Source organism: Aquarana catesbeiana, linkage group LG01 (genome assembly GCF_042186555.1).
Source record: "Aquarana catesbeiana isolate 2022-GZ linkage group LG01, ASM4218655v1, whole genome shotgun sequence".
Classification (NCBI taxonomy): Eukaryota; Metazoa; Chordata; class Amphibia; order Anura; family Ranidae; genus Aquarana; species Aquarana catesbeiana.
Genome location: NC_133324.1, coordinates 260,069,763 through 260,087,180, shown reverse-complemented (window position 1 = coordinate 260,087,180; position 17,418 = coordinate 260,069,763). Strand labels below are relative to the sequence as shown.

Sequence of the window (17,418 nt, the reverse complement as noted above, 5' to 3'; positions counted from 1 at the left end):
TCAGAAGGGTTTGACGATCCTTATTCCCCACTTCCGCTATTAATGTGTCAAGAGCTTGGCCCTCATAGCCTTTATTTAAGAATCTAGCTCTAAGCACCTGTGCCTCCTCTTTGAAATCTTCCAGCTTAGAACAATTTCTCCTGAGCCGTAGAAATTGTCCTTTTGGAACTGCCGACAGCCAGGAACGGTGATGACAAGAGTCAAGTGGAATGTATCCGTTCCTGTCTGTCGTTTTGAAATATGTGGATGTGATAATCACCCCATTTTCTATAGTTATTTTTAGATCCAAAAAATGGATTTGGATGGGGTTAACCTCATGGGAGAGGACATCGTACCACATAGCCCCCAGCAAATCGCATCACTTCGCCCCCAGCAAATCGCATTACATCGCCCCCAGCAAATCATATCACAACACCCCCCGCAAATCACATCACATCGCCCCCAGCAAATCGCATCACAACACCCCCAGCAAATTGCATCACATCGCCCCCAGCAAATCGCATTACATCGCCACATCACCCCCAGCAAATCGCATCACATTGCCCTCAGCACATCGCATCACATCGCTCCCAGCAAATCGCATCACTTTGCCCCCAGCAAATCACATCACATCGCCCCCAAGCACATTGCATCACAACACTCCATCACATGCCACCATCAAAACTGCCCCATTAAAATTGCCTCCATCAGAATTGCCCCATCAAAACTGCACCCATCATATTGCCACTATCAAAACTACCTCATCCAATTGTCCTCATCAGAATTGCCCCATCAGAACTGCTCCATCATATTGCCACCATTAAAACTGCCCCGTCATATTGCCACCATCCAAACTGCCCCGTCATATTGGCACCATCAAAATTGCCCCATCAAAATTGCCCCCATCAAAACAGCTCCATCATATTGCCCCCATCAAAACTGCCCCATCAGAATTGCACCCATCAAAATTGCCCCATCAAAACTGCCCCCATCATAATCGCCCCCATCAGAATTGCCCCATCAAAACTGCCCCCATCAAAATCGCCCCATCAAAACTGCCCCATCAAAATTGCCCCATCAAAACTGCCCCCATCAAACTGCCACATAAAACTGCCTCATCAAAACTGCCCCATCATATTGCCACCATCAAAACTGCCCCATCATATTGCCCCCATCATATTGCCCCATCAAAACTGCCCCATCAAAATTGCCCCCACCAGAATTGCCCCATCAAAACGGCGCTCATCATATTGCCACCATCAAAACTGCCCCATCAAAATTGCCCCATCAGAATTGCCCCATCAAATCTGCCCCATCATATTGCCACCATCAAAACCGCCCCTTCATATTGCCACCATAAAAACTGCCCAGTCATATTGCCGCCATCAAAACTGCCCTGCCATATTGCCACCATCAAAACTGCCCCATCAAAATTGCCCCAAAAAAACTGCCCCATCAGAATTGCTCCATCAAAACTGCCCCATCAAAAATTGTCCCTTACTTGTTTGGAGAGTTCCTTGGTCTTCATGGCAGTGTTTGGTTAGTGGTGCCTCTTGCTTAGGTGTTCCAGCCTCTGGGGCCTTTCAAAAAGGTGTGTGTATATGTAATGACAGATCATGTGACACTTAGATTTCACACAGGTAAATGTCATTTCACTAATTATGTGACTTCTGAAGGTAATTGGTTTCACCAGAGCTTTTTATGGGCTTCATGACAAAAGGAGTGAATACATACGTAGATGCCAATTATCAGCTTTTTATTTCTGAAAAATAGTTTTATATGCATATATTTTTCTAATTTTACTTCACCAACTTAGACTATTGTGTTCTGATCCATCACATATAATTCAGATTAAAAAAAACATTGAACTAAATTGTAACAAAATAGGTAAAAAGCCAAGGGGGGGAATACTTTTGCATGGCACTGTATGTATTTATACATGTTGATCATATCCCCTCTTAATCTTCTCTTCTCAAGAGAGAATAAATTAAGTTGTTTTAATCTTTCCTCATAGCTTAGCTCCTCAATGCACCTTATCAGTTTGGTTGCCCTTCTCTGCACTTTCTCCAGTTCCCAAACATCCTTTTTATGAATTGGTGCCAAAACTGAACTGCATATTCCAAATAAAGTCTTACTAATGATTTGTACAGGGGCAAAATGATATCTCTCTCTGCAGTCCATACCTCTCTTAATACAAAAAAGTACTTTGCTCACTTTGGAAACTGCAGCTTGGCATTGCATGCAATTATTAATCTTATGATCTGCCAGAACACCCAAATCCTACTCCACCATTGACTCCACCAGCTGTTCTCCTCCTAGTATGTATAATGCATGCATGTTTCTAGCCCCCAAGTGCATAACTTTAAATTTATCATCATTTGTCACTTAATAGCCCAATTAAACAGTGCGGTGAGGTCGGCTTGTAAGTTGGAGACATCCTGTAAGGATGTTATTCCACTGCATAGCTTGGCATCATCAGCAAACACTGAAATGGTACTTTTAATCCCAGACCCTATATCATTTATGAATATATTAAAAAGTAAGGGTCCCAACACTGAACCTTGGGTATACCACTGATAACCTTAGACCATGCAGAGTAATGCCCCGTACACACGATCGGACATTGATCGGACATTCCGACAACAAAATCCTAGGATTTTTTCCGACGGATGTTGGCTCAAACTTGTCTTGCATACACACGGTCACACAAAGTTGTCGGAAAATCCGATTGTTCTGAACGCGGTGACGTAAAACATGTACGTCGGGACTCTAAACGGGGCAGTAGCCAATAGCTTTCATCTCTTTATTTATTCTGAGCGTGCGTCGGATTTGTGTACACACGATCGGAAATTCCGACAACGGATTTTGTTGTTGGAAAATTTTATAGCCTGCTCTCAAACTTTGTGTGTCGGAAAATCCGATGGAAAATGTGTGATGGAGCCTACACACGGTCGAAATTTCCAACAACAAGGTCCTATCACACATTTTCCGTCGGAAAATCCGACTGTGTGTACGGGGCATAAGAATCATTAACCACTACTCTCTGACATTAGTCGTTTAGCCAGTTTTCTATCTGTTTACAAACTGATTTTTCCAAGCCTGTAGACTTTACCTTACACATGAGCAGTGTGTGGGGAACTGTGTCAAACGCTTTGGCAAAATCTAAGTATACAATGTCCACAACCATTCCTTTGTCCAAGGTATTACTTACCTCCTCATAAAAAGAAATCAGATTTGTCTGACAACATCTGTCTTTCATGAATCCATGCTGTCTGTTACTTAGAATATTTTTTTTTCAGCAAGAACTCATCTATGTGGTCTTTTTTTAAATGCTCCAGTATCTTCCCGACTATAGAAGTTAAACTATCAGGTCTATAGTTACTTGGTGAACACTTTGATTCCTTTTTAAATATAGCCACCACATTGGCCTTATGCCAATCTAATGGTGCTATTCCAGTTATTAAAGTGAGGGACAAATGAGGAGGAAAGAGGGATTTTGTTCCAATTCAGGGACAGTCCCCCAAAATCAGGGAAGTTGGGAGCTATGCATAACCAATCTAGAGTGAATTTAGTAGAAAAGAGGCATTGATTAAGTATAGTGACAAACAATAATACCAGCACCAGCCCTGAGGAAGTCTTTGATGCAAGCACAAAACCAATTAAGCAATTTTTTATCAGATAACTCAATATATTCCCTGAAAAATCTGACAACCGCGCTAATTCATGACTGGTATGTGAGCACAACTTATTTTAAAACCCAATTCCCCTTTGGGCAGTTAAATGGATTTTTGGCTGCCATACCCATCCTATGTTTGGCTCTGCCCCTCATCTACCCAGATTCACTACTCTGGCTTCCTGCCGCTGCTCCTCTTCCAGGTTGAATGATGCCCAACATTATCCAACCCACTTCCTGGGACCCCAGGGCATCAGAGCATCAACTTTTGCCTTGGAACCAAAGAAGGAATGCTGCAGAGAGCTGTGCTATGTCATTCTGGGCTCCTCAAACTGAGCTAAGAGTTGAGCTTTAAGATTAAGAAAGCATACATGTAGAAAGTCTTTGTATAGTTGGTGCAGACAGGAGTGGGGAAGCACAGCCCATTAACCATTAAGTATGGCAAAAATGTTAACTTTTATAAATATTTTTTCTGGCTTAGATCTGCCAGCAAGAGGAGAAGTAGCTATGCAAGAATGTGTTTTTTTTTTTTTAAATAAAGCTCTCTCTCTAAGGCCTCTTTCACACTGGGGCGGGAGCGGCGTCAGCGGTAAAACGGCGCTTTACCGTCATTTTAGCTGCGGTATTTTAATGGGCAGGAGCGGTGTATACACCGCTCCCATCGCTCCAAAGATGCTGCTAGCAGTCCTTTTTTTTTCCGTCCTGCCAGCACACCACTCCAGTGTGAAAGCCCTCGGGGCTTTCACATTGGAGACACAGCAGCGGCTGTTTCAGGGCACTTTGCAGGTGGTATTTTTAGCGCTGTAGCGCCTGCAAAGCGCCCCAGTGTGAAAGGGGCCTAACAATTAGAACTATGCAGATCTAAAAAAAACATTGTTTTCACCCATAGAAAGTTCTTGTATACTTAAACTGCAGCAGCATATTGTTAAAAGAATAGTTTTGTATATAAAGAGTACTTTCTGGAGTTCTTCTTTAAAACACCTGCAATAATATTGTGCTAATGTTTGCAACTATTTCACCTAGTGCTTTCCATGTTGTGTAGACAGGTTATCTGTATACTGGCTAATAGAATATTGGTTCTTTCTTTTTTTTCAGCAGGCAATAATTCTGAGGAATTTACTTGTAGCATAGTGTGATCCAGTGTTACAGCTAATCGTGTAACCTTTTTAGAAATAAAATTACATTGTGTGAAAGGAAAGAGAAGGGAATTGTGGGGGAACCCTGCTGAATACTTCTCGGCTCAGTAGTAAGAATTGGAATAGTCCCCCCTGCCTGGGATGTTGATGAATAATCTGCAGGCCTCAAGCTGAGCGCTGGACTCAAAGCCGCTGATATCCCATACCAAAACCAATCAACGTGTATGAAACATGCATTTGAAACACAAATGAAAAGGGGAGGTGGGAGTCAGCCTCAAACAAAGGCTATAGAGTAAAAGAAGGACTTATGAAGGAGGGGGGTGACTTGGGTGGGGGGGAGATTATATCCACTAAATATTTTTTTATTTCTTGATTATTCTTATGCTATGAATTAGTTATCTATCTTAAGGCTACAAAGAATTGTACAATTAAAAAGATAAGTGTTCAGTACACATTGGTTTTCACAAAGCAGGGCTTAAATCAGATTTGCTTCTTTTAATTGGGTCGTGGAAAAAAGAGAAACGTTTCTACTTTGCAGTGATGACATGTGTATAGAAAGAGTTGATTTATCTCATAAAGAAAAAGTTCATGCTGCTTGGTGCGTAAAACCTTTTTTCGCTAAATTCTTGCAGCTGATTAAAACAGTTAATCTTTTTTAGTCTAGAAGTGAGAACACAGTTTTAACATCTTTGGAAGTATATGTGTATGTCCGCACAAAACACACTTATTTATTCAGCAAAAGAGGAATAACTATGTGGTAGTTAGTTGAATTGCAGTATGCAATAATTCATAGTAACCAATCAGCAACTGTTATTCCTTGGTGTGAATGACTGCTTTTAAGTGATACAAATTAAACTGTGATTGGTTGCTATGGGTTACTGCATTGTTATGCCACCATTTGCAGTAATCTTGCAAAATTAGCTTGATTAGAAATTGTTTATCTATTTCATCCTTATTCTCTTTTATTCTCATAGTGGCAGAACTGCTGTCATAGCAGACCAAGCTGCTCTGATACTTATGGACAAAAGGCACCCATTATAGTTTACACCCCCCTCCCTCCTTATGCTCTTCCATCGCTCAGGCAATGATGACAGTGTAGAGGATATTGGTGATGGCGCTGTTGATCTGCTCATGTTAAAAGCAAGTGCTCATTCTGAATAGAAAGTTAATGAATAAAAAAAATAAAAGTAAGCACAAAACTTTGTTGCAATATGTTATGATTGTGTTGACAGGCACACACTACAATTTTAATGAATTAACCCCCATTCACACTTAAAGAGGAAGTAAACCCCACCAAAAAAATCATATTTTTCTAATATTTATATGTTTTTTAACATTGCAAAGCAATCGATATATAAATTACTCCTAAACGAGCATTAGAAGTACCTTTTTTTCTATTTTATTTTGCTGTCTCTTCCGGGTATCGTCCGCGCCATTCTTAGTAATGTTTTCTGAAGCTGATGCGGACGTCATTTCCGCCCTTAGTTAGTATCACTGCTGAAATCTTGCGCATGTGCCATAGCGTCATAGCCAAGGGGGAGTATCAGGAAGGCTAGAATATTTTCAGCATCGCGAGACTTCTCCTCTGTGCCGTTCAGAGGGGAATCTCGCTCACTGTCAATTCCAGACATGCAGGAAATAAACAAACGGCACACTATACACGCCGTTAAGGAAAGAGCATACTGCGCAATCGCGCATGACGTCATTGCAGATAAAAAGATGATTTTTACCGAAACGACGCGAGTAAGTGCACTTTCACAGGCAGCGATCGCTGCCTGTGTTATGTAGTTTGGGATAAGATAAGGTTGTATCTGAGGGCTTACAACCATTTTAAGTGTAGTGTATGTTAGGTGATTTCAAGGGTGTTTGCAAGTTTTTTCACATTTTTAGGAGTGAAGTAAAAAAAAAGAGGGGGTAAAACTGCGCTATGGTGAAATACACAAACAATAACAGTACAGCTGCGATTCATCTATGCAACACAAACACAGTGAAATATTGGAAAAAAGGGGGGTTGAATCACGCTAAAAAAGATTAGCGATCATATACATCATCGCCAAACCAAATAAATGAGTGAGGGTATCCCCATCAGTGCAATGAACTTAAAATTCAAAAACACATTAACACATTGATAATCACTCGAAAATGATAAATTAATAAACCAAAGAAATCATATAAGAGTCCATATACTGAAATATGAATCACCCAAGTGGTATAAATATGTATAAAGCTCAAAAGAGTTCCAAGAGACATGGATTCTTGCTGTGAGAAGAAAAACAGTGCTTGTTCCACCACCATAAAAAGAGACTGGCCGCTTACCAGAAACTCATGATCCCCCATTACAGAGGATCAGAGAAAGCTGTTTTCAATATTGAATCGAACCACGACCAATGGACCAGAAGTTTTACACCGGGATAAAGCATCAGAGACCTGGGTATCTTACTGGGGATGTTCACACTGACAGGTACTCAGACATCAGCCCATAGCGTTATGGATGTGGAATGAAAGAAAAAAATGCTCCATATAGTGTAAAAATGTTGACTTTATTAAAATAAAATAAAGGAATAAAACACATGATAGTAGACAAAAGTAGGCGTAGGGCGTTGCTGCGGCGTTTCGTGATAGAGTCACGTCATCCAGGGGCCTAGCCTAGCCCCTGGATGACGTGACTCTATCACAAAACGCCGCGTAGGGCAGAGTGACGTGTTCTTGTCACCTCCCATTGCCGCTGTTGTTTCCAGTAGGACGGGCTGTCTGTGAGCTCTCGGCCGGAGCTCTAGACTACACAATACGCCTACTTTTGTCTACTATCATGTGAGTTTTATTTCTTTATTTTATTTTAATAAAGTCAACGTTTTTACACTATATGGAGCATTTTTTTCTTTCATGCCGCATCCATAACGCTATGGGCTGATGTCTGAGTAACTGTCAGTGTGAACATCCCCAGTAAGATACCCAGGTCTCTGATGATTTATCCTGGTGTAAAACTTCTGGTCCATTGGTCGTGATTCGATTCAATATTGAAAACAGCTTTCTCTGATCCTCTGTAACGGGGGATCATGAGTTTCTGGTAAGCGGCCAGTCTCTTTTTATGGTGGTGGAACAAGCACTGTTTTTCTTCTCACAGCAAGAATCCATGTCTCTTGGAACTCTTTTGAGCTTTATACATATTTATACCACTTGGGTGATTCATATTTCAGTATATGGACTCTTATATGATTTCTTTAGTTTATTAATTTATCATTTTCAAGTGATTATCAATGTGTTAATGTGTTTTTGAATTTTATGTTCATTGCATGGTGGGGATTCCCTCACTCATTTATTGGTTTGACGATGATGTATATGATCGCTAATCTTTTTTAGCGCGATTCAACCCCCCTTTAGGAGTGAAATGCCTTACCGGAACTGCTTTAGAGCAGCACTGCGCCTTTTTGGCCTCATAAATTTTTATTATGAGAGCATCTGGGAAAAATGTGTAAAGCACGTTTTTTGTGCATTTTTACACATGCTCCAATTGAAGTCAATGGGACCAAAAATGCCCCATTCTACTGCAAATGTAGCTCATGTACCTTTTCGAACTTCTGGTGTTGAGTTACAAGCACCTGAATGATCATATGTAAACAAGGGCAATTTAAAAGCATTGCATTTGGCTTGTTAATCATTTTGGAGCTTTGACCTTTGTGAAGCAAAGCGCTCATGTTAATGTGGCCTTAAAACGGTGTGTAAATGTGTAAACATTTTCACACGAGATTCACACAACATTCAATCAGTATTCACACATTTTTCAAATTGTATCCAATTAGAAAAATGTTTAGATCTTGGTTGAAAACCGTTTGAGTCTTGTGTAAAAACAATTATAAACTGACTCCTGCACTCACTCTGCATTGCATACTACTTACCCCTGCACTCTGTTACATACTACTGACCCCTGAACTCTGCATTACCTACTCCTGACCCCTGAACTTTCCATTACTTACACACCTGTGTTTGGTGGGTGGTCACACCTGTGTTTGGTTGGTGGTGCACTGTGTATTCATAATTTTTCTTATTGATACCTCTGAGGTCTGCTTCCTAACTGTGCATAAATTTGCATAAAACCTTGAATGTCTGCCTCTCATTTCACAAGAGTGTGACCAATTTTTGGGAGTGGTTTTGTATGTGTGGCTATAAATGCACGGTGGTTTTGTGGATGGGGTTAAATGGGCTGGGTCAATAGGATATTCCCAGACAGTTTGGTTGAGAGCACAAACAAATGAGACAGTTAGCATTCCCAGCATATAAGGCTGCATTCACACCTGAGCGTTTCAAAGTCGGGCAATTGTACAGTGACTTTGCCGTGTTTTTGTCGCGATTTTGTACAGGTAAAAGGCAGAAAAACACCTGTAATCTGCCCCAAAAGAAGCTCATGTTCTTTTTTGAGCTTAGGACATTTTTCAGGTGTTTTGCTTCAGGTGACAAGCATTTGAGGATGCGCAGTAGTGATTCGGCAGTGAAGCCTTTTGGCTTCACTGCCAGTTTCCCTTACCAGGAATGGCAGTGGCAGCACCCAAAAGCCAATCCGAAAATCGGCTGGGGTACCGACATCGCAGGAACCCTGGACAGATAAGTGCCCTAATACTAAAATACTACAAATATTGTAGCGGCTGACTTTTAATTATTTTGTGGTGGTGGCGCGGAACACCTCTTTAACTAAAGTATGTCAGCAGTTAGCACAGGTAAATTATAAAGGGAAAAAAAACTGCACTAATGCATCAATTTAATTATTCATAAAAAACTAAATCCAATGAGCAGCAGCTTAATGTGAGATATACACAAAGAAACATAGGAAAGAAGAAGCTAATAAAACTAATAGAACTAATAAAGTCCAATTTATAAATATTTGATTGTAGAAATGAAGACCATCTCTCATATGGCATAAAATTGTGGAATCCAATTCTTCTAATATTAACACCACAGTGAGTTTGTTCAATAAGTGTGCCACCACAGTAAGAAAAACTTGCTTACCAGATGGCAAACAAAACCAGGCATATGGCTATAGCCCAGCCAAGGCCTTTGCTTGCACAGAAGATCGTAAAGATAAGCTCTGGATGGATGGTTGCATAGATATATCCAAACACTGATGGCACCGCTGAATTCAGGACCATTAGTTCAGCAACCCACTCAGCAGTAAACACAGAAAGAGAGAATTGAGAGTTAGAAAGCTGAGGGGTTTGGCTTCTTCTTCTTCCTCTGGAGCTGCCTGAAATCAAAACAAGGCGGCAGGGGAAGAGGGAGGGGTTCAAAACTGGTAAACTATATAGGTTTGAGTCACTCTTCATTTATCTACTAGCAGTAATGTCTGCACCTTTTTTTTAACTTTTACCTTTTTTTTTCTTTTTTTTTACTTTTTATAAATATATTTACTATTTATATATACTTTAGGTAGCTGAATGGTATTCATGGAAATAATAATGATCTAATCCCTTAAAATGTTTAAATTTGAGCATAAAAGAAGCAGCATTATTCTGTGTTTGATCCTGTGACGACATAAGCCTTGTTCCCAATTTTTCCAATTGCCATCAAAATCATGTCTGGAATATGTCTGCCCTGTCCTTTTTTTAGAAAGCCTACCCTTCAATGAACAAACATTGGAGACTTAAATGTTACAAATATAAGAAAAAGTGATTAATGTCAAAGGAAGCAGAATAATAATGTGTTTTGTAATTTGATTTTAATTATGCTTGCATTTTTGTATCGTGTATTTCATGAATGTAATTAATGTAAATTACCTTATTTCGCTGTGTTCTTATAGACTAAGAATAGAAAACATGTTAAAATGATTAGTAATAAATACATTTTTATTTTTGCAAGATTGCAATTTCTGTTGATTGCAATATGCATCATCATTCTACTTAAAACACAATGACGTCCAAAAGAACACTTGGTTTTCAACAAGTGGTGGTAATTTTACGACAGAACCTGCACCAGGTTGCAACAATAATTGCTTGAGCCCTGAGGAACCCAACTCCAAATTTTTCTTATGTTCTCAGGAGACAAAGATGAGAGATCATCAAAGGAAGAGCAACACAGCATGACTGTCATAAGCCTGAAGTTACAACTTAGACATGCAATAGAAAATACCACTGGTACCTCTCTTGTGCATAGCCTGTAGTAATTAAAAACTTGATCCCTGCTGTTTTATCATCTCATTAGCAATGGGGGCACAAGACTTTTATCCTTGTTTGTTAGGAATCAAACATAGCAGAGGAACTCTGATTATAAATTGATGAAAGTAAAGTTAAACTTTTAAATATGAGGAGTTTTTGTTCGCAATGTGTTTTCAGCTGATTAAAGAGAAGTCCTTTCTGCAGAATAATATCAGATGTCCAGCAGAGTCTCACAGAGGTGGCATCGGCAGTTGCCACATAGATTTATGAAGTTGAAAAGGAATGGCTATAGCGTTCTGTGAAATAAATATTCTTAAAGTGGCACTATAACAAAAAAATTACTACATTTCATATTTAACTGTAGAATTGCAGAAGGAATGTTGTATTTTTATTCTCTACATACAAATGGAAGCCGATGCTAATACCACAGCTTTAACACTTCATAGTCAGCTTTTAACCCTTTCATGACTAAGCCTATTTTTGAAATGTGTAATATATAGTAAAAAGGGTATGTGGCGCTAATCTATCTAAATGTACCACTCACAATTATGGAAAGGACCTCTCAAAGTAGCATGAATCTAAATACTTCCTTAATTCACAGTGCACGTAATGCCTATAATTAGTATAACAACCAATAAGCACCTACAGATAGTTACCATAGACCAGTGCACATGTTTTTCCGATATGAACACTGCAATTCAGTATTGGCTACTACCTTCTCCTGTTTAAAAACAGCCAAACTATATTAAAGTGCTAAGTGCTGGTTACCATTCCTAGTGAGAATATATGAATAAATCATACAGTGTGCATAATGTTCTTAAAACCACACCGTGTGAAAATATGACCAGAAAATTAGAATAGGTATTAATAGTGAATAAATAAAATACAGTTCCTCAAAATATATAAATAAATCATACGATGTGCATAATACTCCTAAAAACCACAACGTGTGAAAATATAGCCAGAAAATGAAATGAAATAAATATTACTGGTGAATAAATGAAATACAGTTCCTCATAATATAAGCATAAAACCTGCAATGCAATGCTTGATTAAAGGATGCGACTCTGCACCCCACATCTATACATAAGTGATCAAGTGCAAAACAAGGTGACAATTGTGCAAAAATCATGCATATATAAATGCGACTCCAATAATGACTCAAAATCAACACCCCTCCCACCTGCAAAAAAATGCAAAAACTGTGACAAATATTGTGATTAAGTCCAATTAAATGTTGCTTCATGCAATGTGACTCTTAATGTCCATAAAAAAAGTCAATAGTAGCGTGCCAGTAAAGGTGAGTTAGTGCTGAATTCTTTCACTTAAAAACTGGTGCAGCACACAGGTGTTTCCCCCAGCCTCTCACCTCAAATGGCGGCCCCCAATGGGCCAAGTCAAGCAGATGGTTAATGCTTCTATGCAGAGGATGAAGGTCCAGAGGCTGTCCCCCTCCTCCGGAGGGTGTGCGTGGGTCAGGCTTTCTATAGTAGTCACCACCGCTCACACAAACCCCAGAATGATAATAAGGAAGAAGAAGATGCTCCCATAGTGTAGTAATTCAATTAAAGTTTAATGTAACATAAGTAGCAACTTACATTTAAAAACGAAAATAGCAGCAGGAACAGTAAGGCTTCCGGGTTCGGCCGTCCCCGGGAAGCGTCGGCACCTGGCTCCTCCTACCCTGACGTGTTGCGTGACACCACGTGACTTGATCCCTTTGATGAAGTCACGTGGTGTGACGCAACGCGTCAGGATAGGAGGAGCCAGGTGCCGACGCTTCCCGGGGACGGGGATTCCCGGGGATTCATCAGGGTGTGTGAGGACACCTTTTATGTTGGCAGCTGTTCTATCTGGTACTATCGTCCATGGTCTTTGAGAGTGTGGTTTTGCGCACTAGTTTTTTGCTATTTTTATTTTTGAAATGTGGTGTTTACAAGTTAAAATCCGTATTTTTTGCTAGAAAATTACTTAGAGTTCCCAAACATTATATATATATTTTTTAGCAGAGAATCTAAAGAATAAAATGGCGATTGTTGCAATATTTTATATCACACGGTATTTGTGCAGCGGTGTTTTAAATGCAAATTTTTGGAAAAGGGACACTTTCATTAATTTTTAAGAATCCAAACAGCAAAGTTACCCCAATTTGTTGAAACTCACCCACTGTAAGTATGTCCCTTGCGCAGTCTGGCAAGAGTCGTAAAAGGGAATCTAGAGGCATGATTACTGATTTGCTCCAGTTAATGCTGAAACCCGATAGCTCTCCAAAGTCAGCGATTAAGTGCATCACATTTTTCAGAGAACCTTCTGTATCCCCAAGATAAATCAGAGTGTCATCGGCATAAAAGGAAATGACATCTTGTTTGGGACCCGTACAGAAACCTATGATATTTTGTGAGGCTCTGACATGTATAGCCAGTGGTTCAAGGGCCAGGGCAAACAGCAGGGGTGATAGAGGACACCCCTGCCGTGTGCCCCGAAAAAGTCTAAACGATTCTGATATATTTCCGTTAATACGTATTCTCGCCGAGGGGCATTATATAACAACTGAACCCACTTCAAAAAAGAGGGGCCTACCCCAAATCTTGTTAAAACTTCCCATAAATGTGGCCATTCCATGCTATCAAACGCTTTAGCTGCGTCTAAAGATAGGATGGCTAGGAATAGTCTACGTAAATTTTGGGCTGTGGACCTGGAAGGTATGAAGCCTGATTGATCTCTATGTATTACTGTTTGTATGCATTTGGCCAATCTGCTGGCCAGAACTCTGGCCAACAGCTTAACATCAAATGTAAGCAATGAAATAGGTCTATATGAGTCTGGGGACAGGGCATTTTTACCTGGTTTCAAGAGCACTATTATGATTGTTTCATTCATGGAGGGAGGTAGATTCCCAATTATAAAGGCCTCGTTATAAACTCGCAACAATATAGGTATAAATTGTGCGGTGTAACGTTTATAGACTTCAGATGGTAAGCCATCTGCCCCTGGTGCTTTCTCATTTTGTGTATGAGCCAGTGCCTCCATAACCTCCTCCTCTGTCAATGGGGCATTTAATGAGGTCATGTCTGGTACCGAAAGTCGGGGTATGGGATATTTGTCTAAAAATGAGTGGATGTCTTCGGAAGAAGGGCTGACTTTAGATGAATATACTTCCTGGAAAAAGTCCCTGAAGATGTCTATAATGGCTTGTGTATCATAGCAGGGTATGCCTTGTACATCTGCTACTGCCACAATATGTGAGGATTGTTGTTGTGATTTGGCCAAGAGCGCTAACATGTGACCCGTATTTTCCCCTTCTTCAAAGTGTTTTTGTTGCAAAAAGAACCTTTTGTTCTCTGCAATTTGCAGTGATACCTGGTTAAGCATAGCTTGTGAGGGGTAGATCACATGATGGGAGTGTGACGTCTGCACGGGGGAGGAGCCCAGCGTCGGCTCTGGCGGAGGTGCAGAGACAGAGCGTCCGGATGTCTCGTGGGGTGAGAGACCACAGAGACGCGGACTGAGTCCAGTGTTGCAGTGGTCCTCTGGACTAGACCGGCTCGCCTCCCGTCCCCCCCCCCCCCTTCCGCGGACGTTGTATAAGGAGACTTTGCCTGGCGGGACCCCCTGTACGGAGGAGTAGTGGTCGGGATCGGAGCCACTTGACCGCACTGTCGGCGGGTGAAGTACCTGAAAGAAAATCACTGTGAAGGGACCAGAGGCAGGGAGCTCCAGCCCGACGGCAGCAGTAGGTTTTTCTTTCTCTTTTTTCTCACTGGCTCGGAAGGGTATGATCTCTCTGCCCAGATCCATGCTGCACATGCCCCAGACTGAAATTATGCTGATAAAAGAAGAAAGGTATGAGCAGATGTAATGCTTTATAATATAGTTGCAATCACCCATTACTCAAACTAGAAGCACAATGTCTGAAAGATGTCTGAACTCTGAACTGTGTATTATGTGATCAAAAGAGTGGGGCTATCTGATGGGAAGTGAGGAAAGGAGGAAGATACACGACTTCTTCAAACACAGGTGTGCACTGACAATTTCTTTACCAGGGCAGTAAAAAGTCGGCCAAAGCCAAGCTTTTCATATACATCTTCCCCCCCCCTCGGTATATTGCTGTGAATGTTGCCGAGAAAAATTTCTCATTGAGCTATACTCTACAGGAGGGGGAAAGGGGAGGAGGTGGCAAAGCAGGAGGAGGAGGAGGGAGGAAGAAAAGAAGGAAAGGGGAGATACCCCCCCCGCCTCCCCCCCCCACGCCCAGACTGCCCTGTCGCCCGGCCTCACAGGGAAGCTATAACGGTAGGACAAGACTGGTTCATGGGGCGGAGGCCCGGTCCGAAGCAAACAGTTCCTAACAAGTGGTAGCTGAAAACGACAGGTAAAGGAGAAAGCATGAGAGGCCGCACAACGCGAACAACTGAGCCCCAGAGTGCCAGAGAGAGTCTCAATACCAGTACCATTCAAAAATACTTAAAAGAAGCAAACGCCAAAAGCCCGGGTATGGAGGCGAAACAACTAGGGATAAAGGACAGAAAGAAAGATCAACAGAAGCAAAAAGGGGGTCAGGGGGACAAAGCCTGTGAAGAAATGGACTCTGAGGGAGCATCTGCCTGGAGCTCTGCGGAAGAACACAGGATACTGGCGCTAGTACCAAGTAAAACAGAACTAGCTGAAATGTTTACCAAGCTGGAAAACGTGATAAAAACTGAAATATCAAATGTTCGAGCAGACATGGGGCATCTCCTTCGTAGGGTGGAGGAGGTAGAGGAAGTTTCAGTGCTTCAATCTAAAGAGGGGTTTTGCAGGATGTGCTCGGAGGAGTTGGGGTTATGATTGAAGATCGGACCTACGGAAATGCTGGAGTTTAGACTCATTTCGTATAACGTGAAAGGGCTAAATTCGCCCAGCAAAAGACATAGAATCTTAAGAGAACTGGAACAGTTGAGGGGAGACTTAGTCTTTTTACAAGAGACACATTTGACTCTTGACACCAGAATAAGGCTCTTCTCCTCTAGGTTCCCTCAGTGGTTCTATGGAGACACTCCCGACAGGGGGTCGAGGGGAGTTGCTATTGGTCTTTCAAAGGTCACGAACTTCTCCCTAAGAAAACGAATGGTAGACCCAGACGGTCGTTTCATTTTCCTAAAAGGCAAACTGGGACCTAGATTGATTACCCTGGCAAACGTATATTGTCCGAACAAGAAGCCCACCGTTTTTTTGGGTCAGATATTGAAAAAACTGTCAGAGTTCGGAGAGGGGGAAGTGATCTTGGGGGGGGACTTAAATTTTTGCCTAGACCCAGAACTGGATGGTACGTCCCGTGCGGAGGCTCCCGCTGTGTGACGGCGTCTCCTCGTCTGACGGTTCTTAAATAACGGGGGGCGGGGCCACCCGGTGACCCCGCCCCCCTCTGACGCACGGTGACTTGACGGGACTTCCCTGTGACGTCACGGGGAATGCCATAGGGAAGTCCCGTCATGTCCCGTGCGTCAGAGGGGGGCGGGGTCACCGGGTGGCCCCGCCCCCCGTTATTTAAGAACCGTCAGACGAGGAGACGCCGTCACACAGCGGGAGCCTCCCTCCATGCATGGATGCGGAGCGGCCCGCAGAAGAAAAGAAGAGAAGATGAAGATGAAGAAGATGAAGAAGAGAAGAGGATGAAGAAGAAGATGAAGAGAAGAGCGGGAGCCTCCCCTCATGCCATGGGTGCGGAGCGGCCCGAGGAGAAGAAGATAGAAGACGCCGCGGAGAAGATGCTGGACGAGAACGCCGGAGGAAGAACCAGAAGAGCCAGAAGAACCAGAAGAAGATGAAGGAAGATAGAAGAAGCATTTAAATAAAGGAATTGTCAAAAACTGTCTCTTGTCATTTTTAACTATTTTGACAGTTTTTTAGTGAAATGGTAGGGGTAAGTACCCCCTTACCATTTCACACAGGGGGGGGGCCGGGATCTGGGGGTCCCCTTGTTAAAGGGGGCTTCCAGATTCCGATAAGCCCCCCGCCCACAGACCCCCACAACCACCGGCCACGGTTGTGGGGATGAGGCCCTTGTCCTCATCAACATGGGGACAAGGTGTTTTGGGGGGCTACCCCAAAGCACCCTCCCAATGTTGAGGGCATGTGGCCTGGTACGGTTCAGGAGGGGGGGGGGCCGCACTCTCGTCCCCCCCTCTTTTCCTGCGGCCTGCCAGGTTGCGTGCTCGGATAAGGGTCTGGTATGGATTTTTGGGGGAACCCCACGCCGTTTTTTTTTTTTGGCGCGGGGTTCCCCTTAAAATCCATACCAGACCTGAAGGGTCTGGTATGGAATTTAGGGGGAACCCCACGTCATTTTTTTTTTTTAATTTTGGCCGGGGTTGCCCTTAATATCCATACCAGACCTGAAGGGCCTGGTATGGAATTTAGGGGGACCCCCCCACGTCATTTTTTTTTTTTTTAATTTTGGTTCGGGGTTTCCCTGGGGGGAATTCCCATGCCGTTTTTATCAATGAAC

At 42.2% G+C, this 17,418-nt stretch overlaps 1 protein-coding gene across 1 annotated transcript in view; it reads right to left on the bottom strand.

Moving 5' to 3' along the window:
• PIWIL1 (piwi like RNA-mediated gene silencing 1) overlaps window positions 1-14,303 on the bottom strand; it is a 766,743-nt gene extending 752,440 nt beyond the window's left edge. Inside the window, exon 1 of the mRNA XM_073597707.1 lies at window positions 13,775-14,303. Within this exon, the coding sequence (XP_073453808.1) occupies window positions 13,775-14,303 (529 nt within the window). The remainder of the gene's footprint in view (window positions 1-13,774) is intronic.
• Window positions 14,304-17,418: the final 3,115 nt, after the last annotated feature.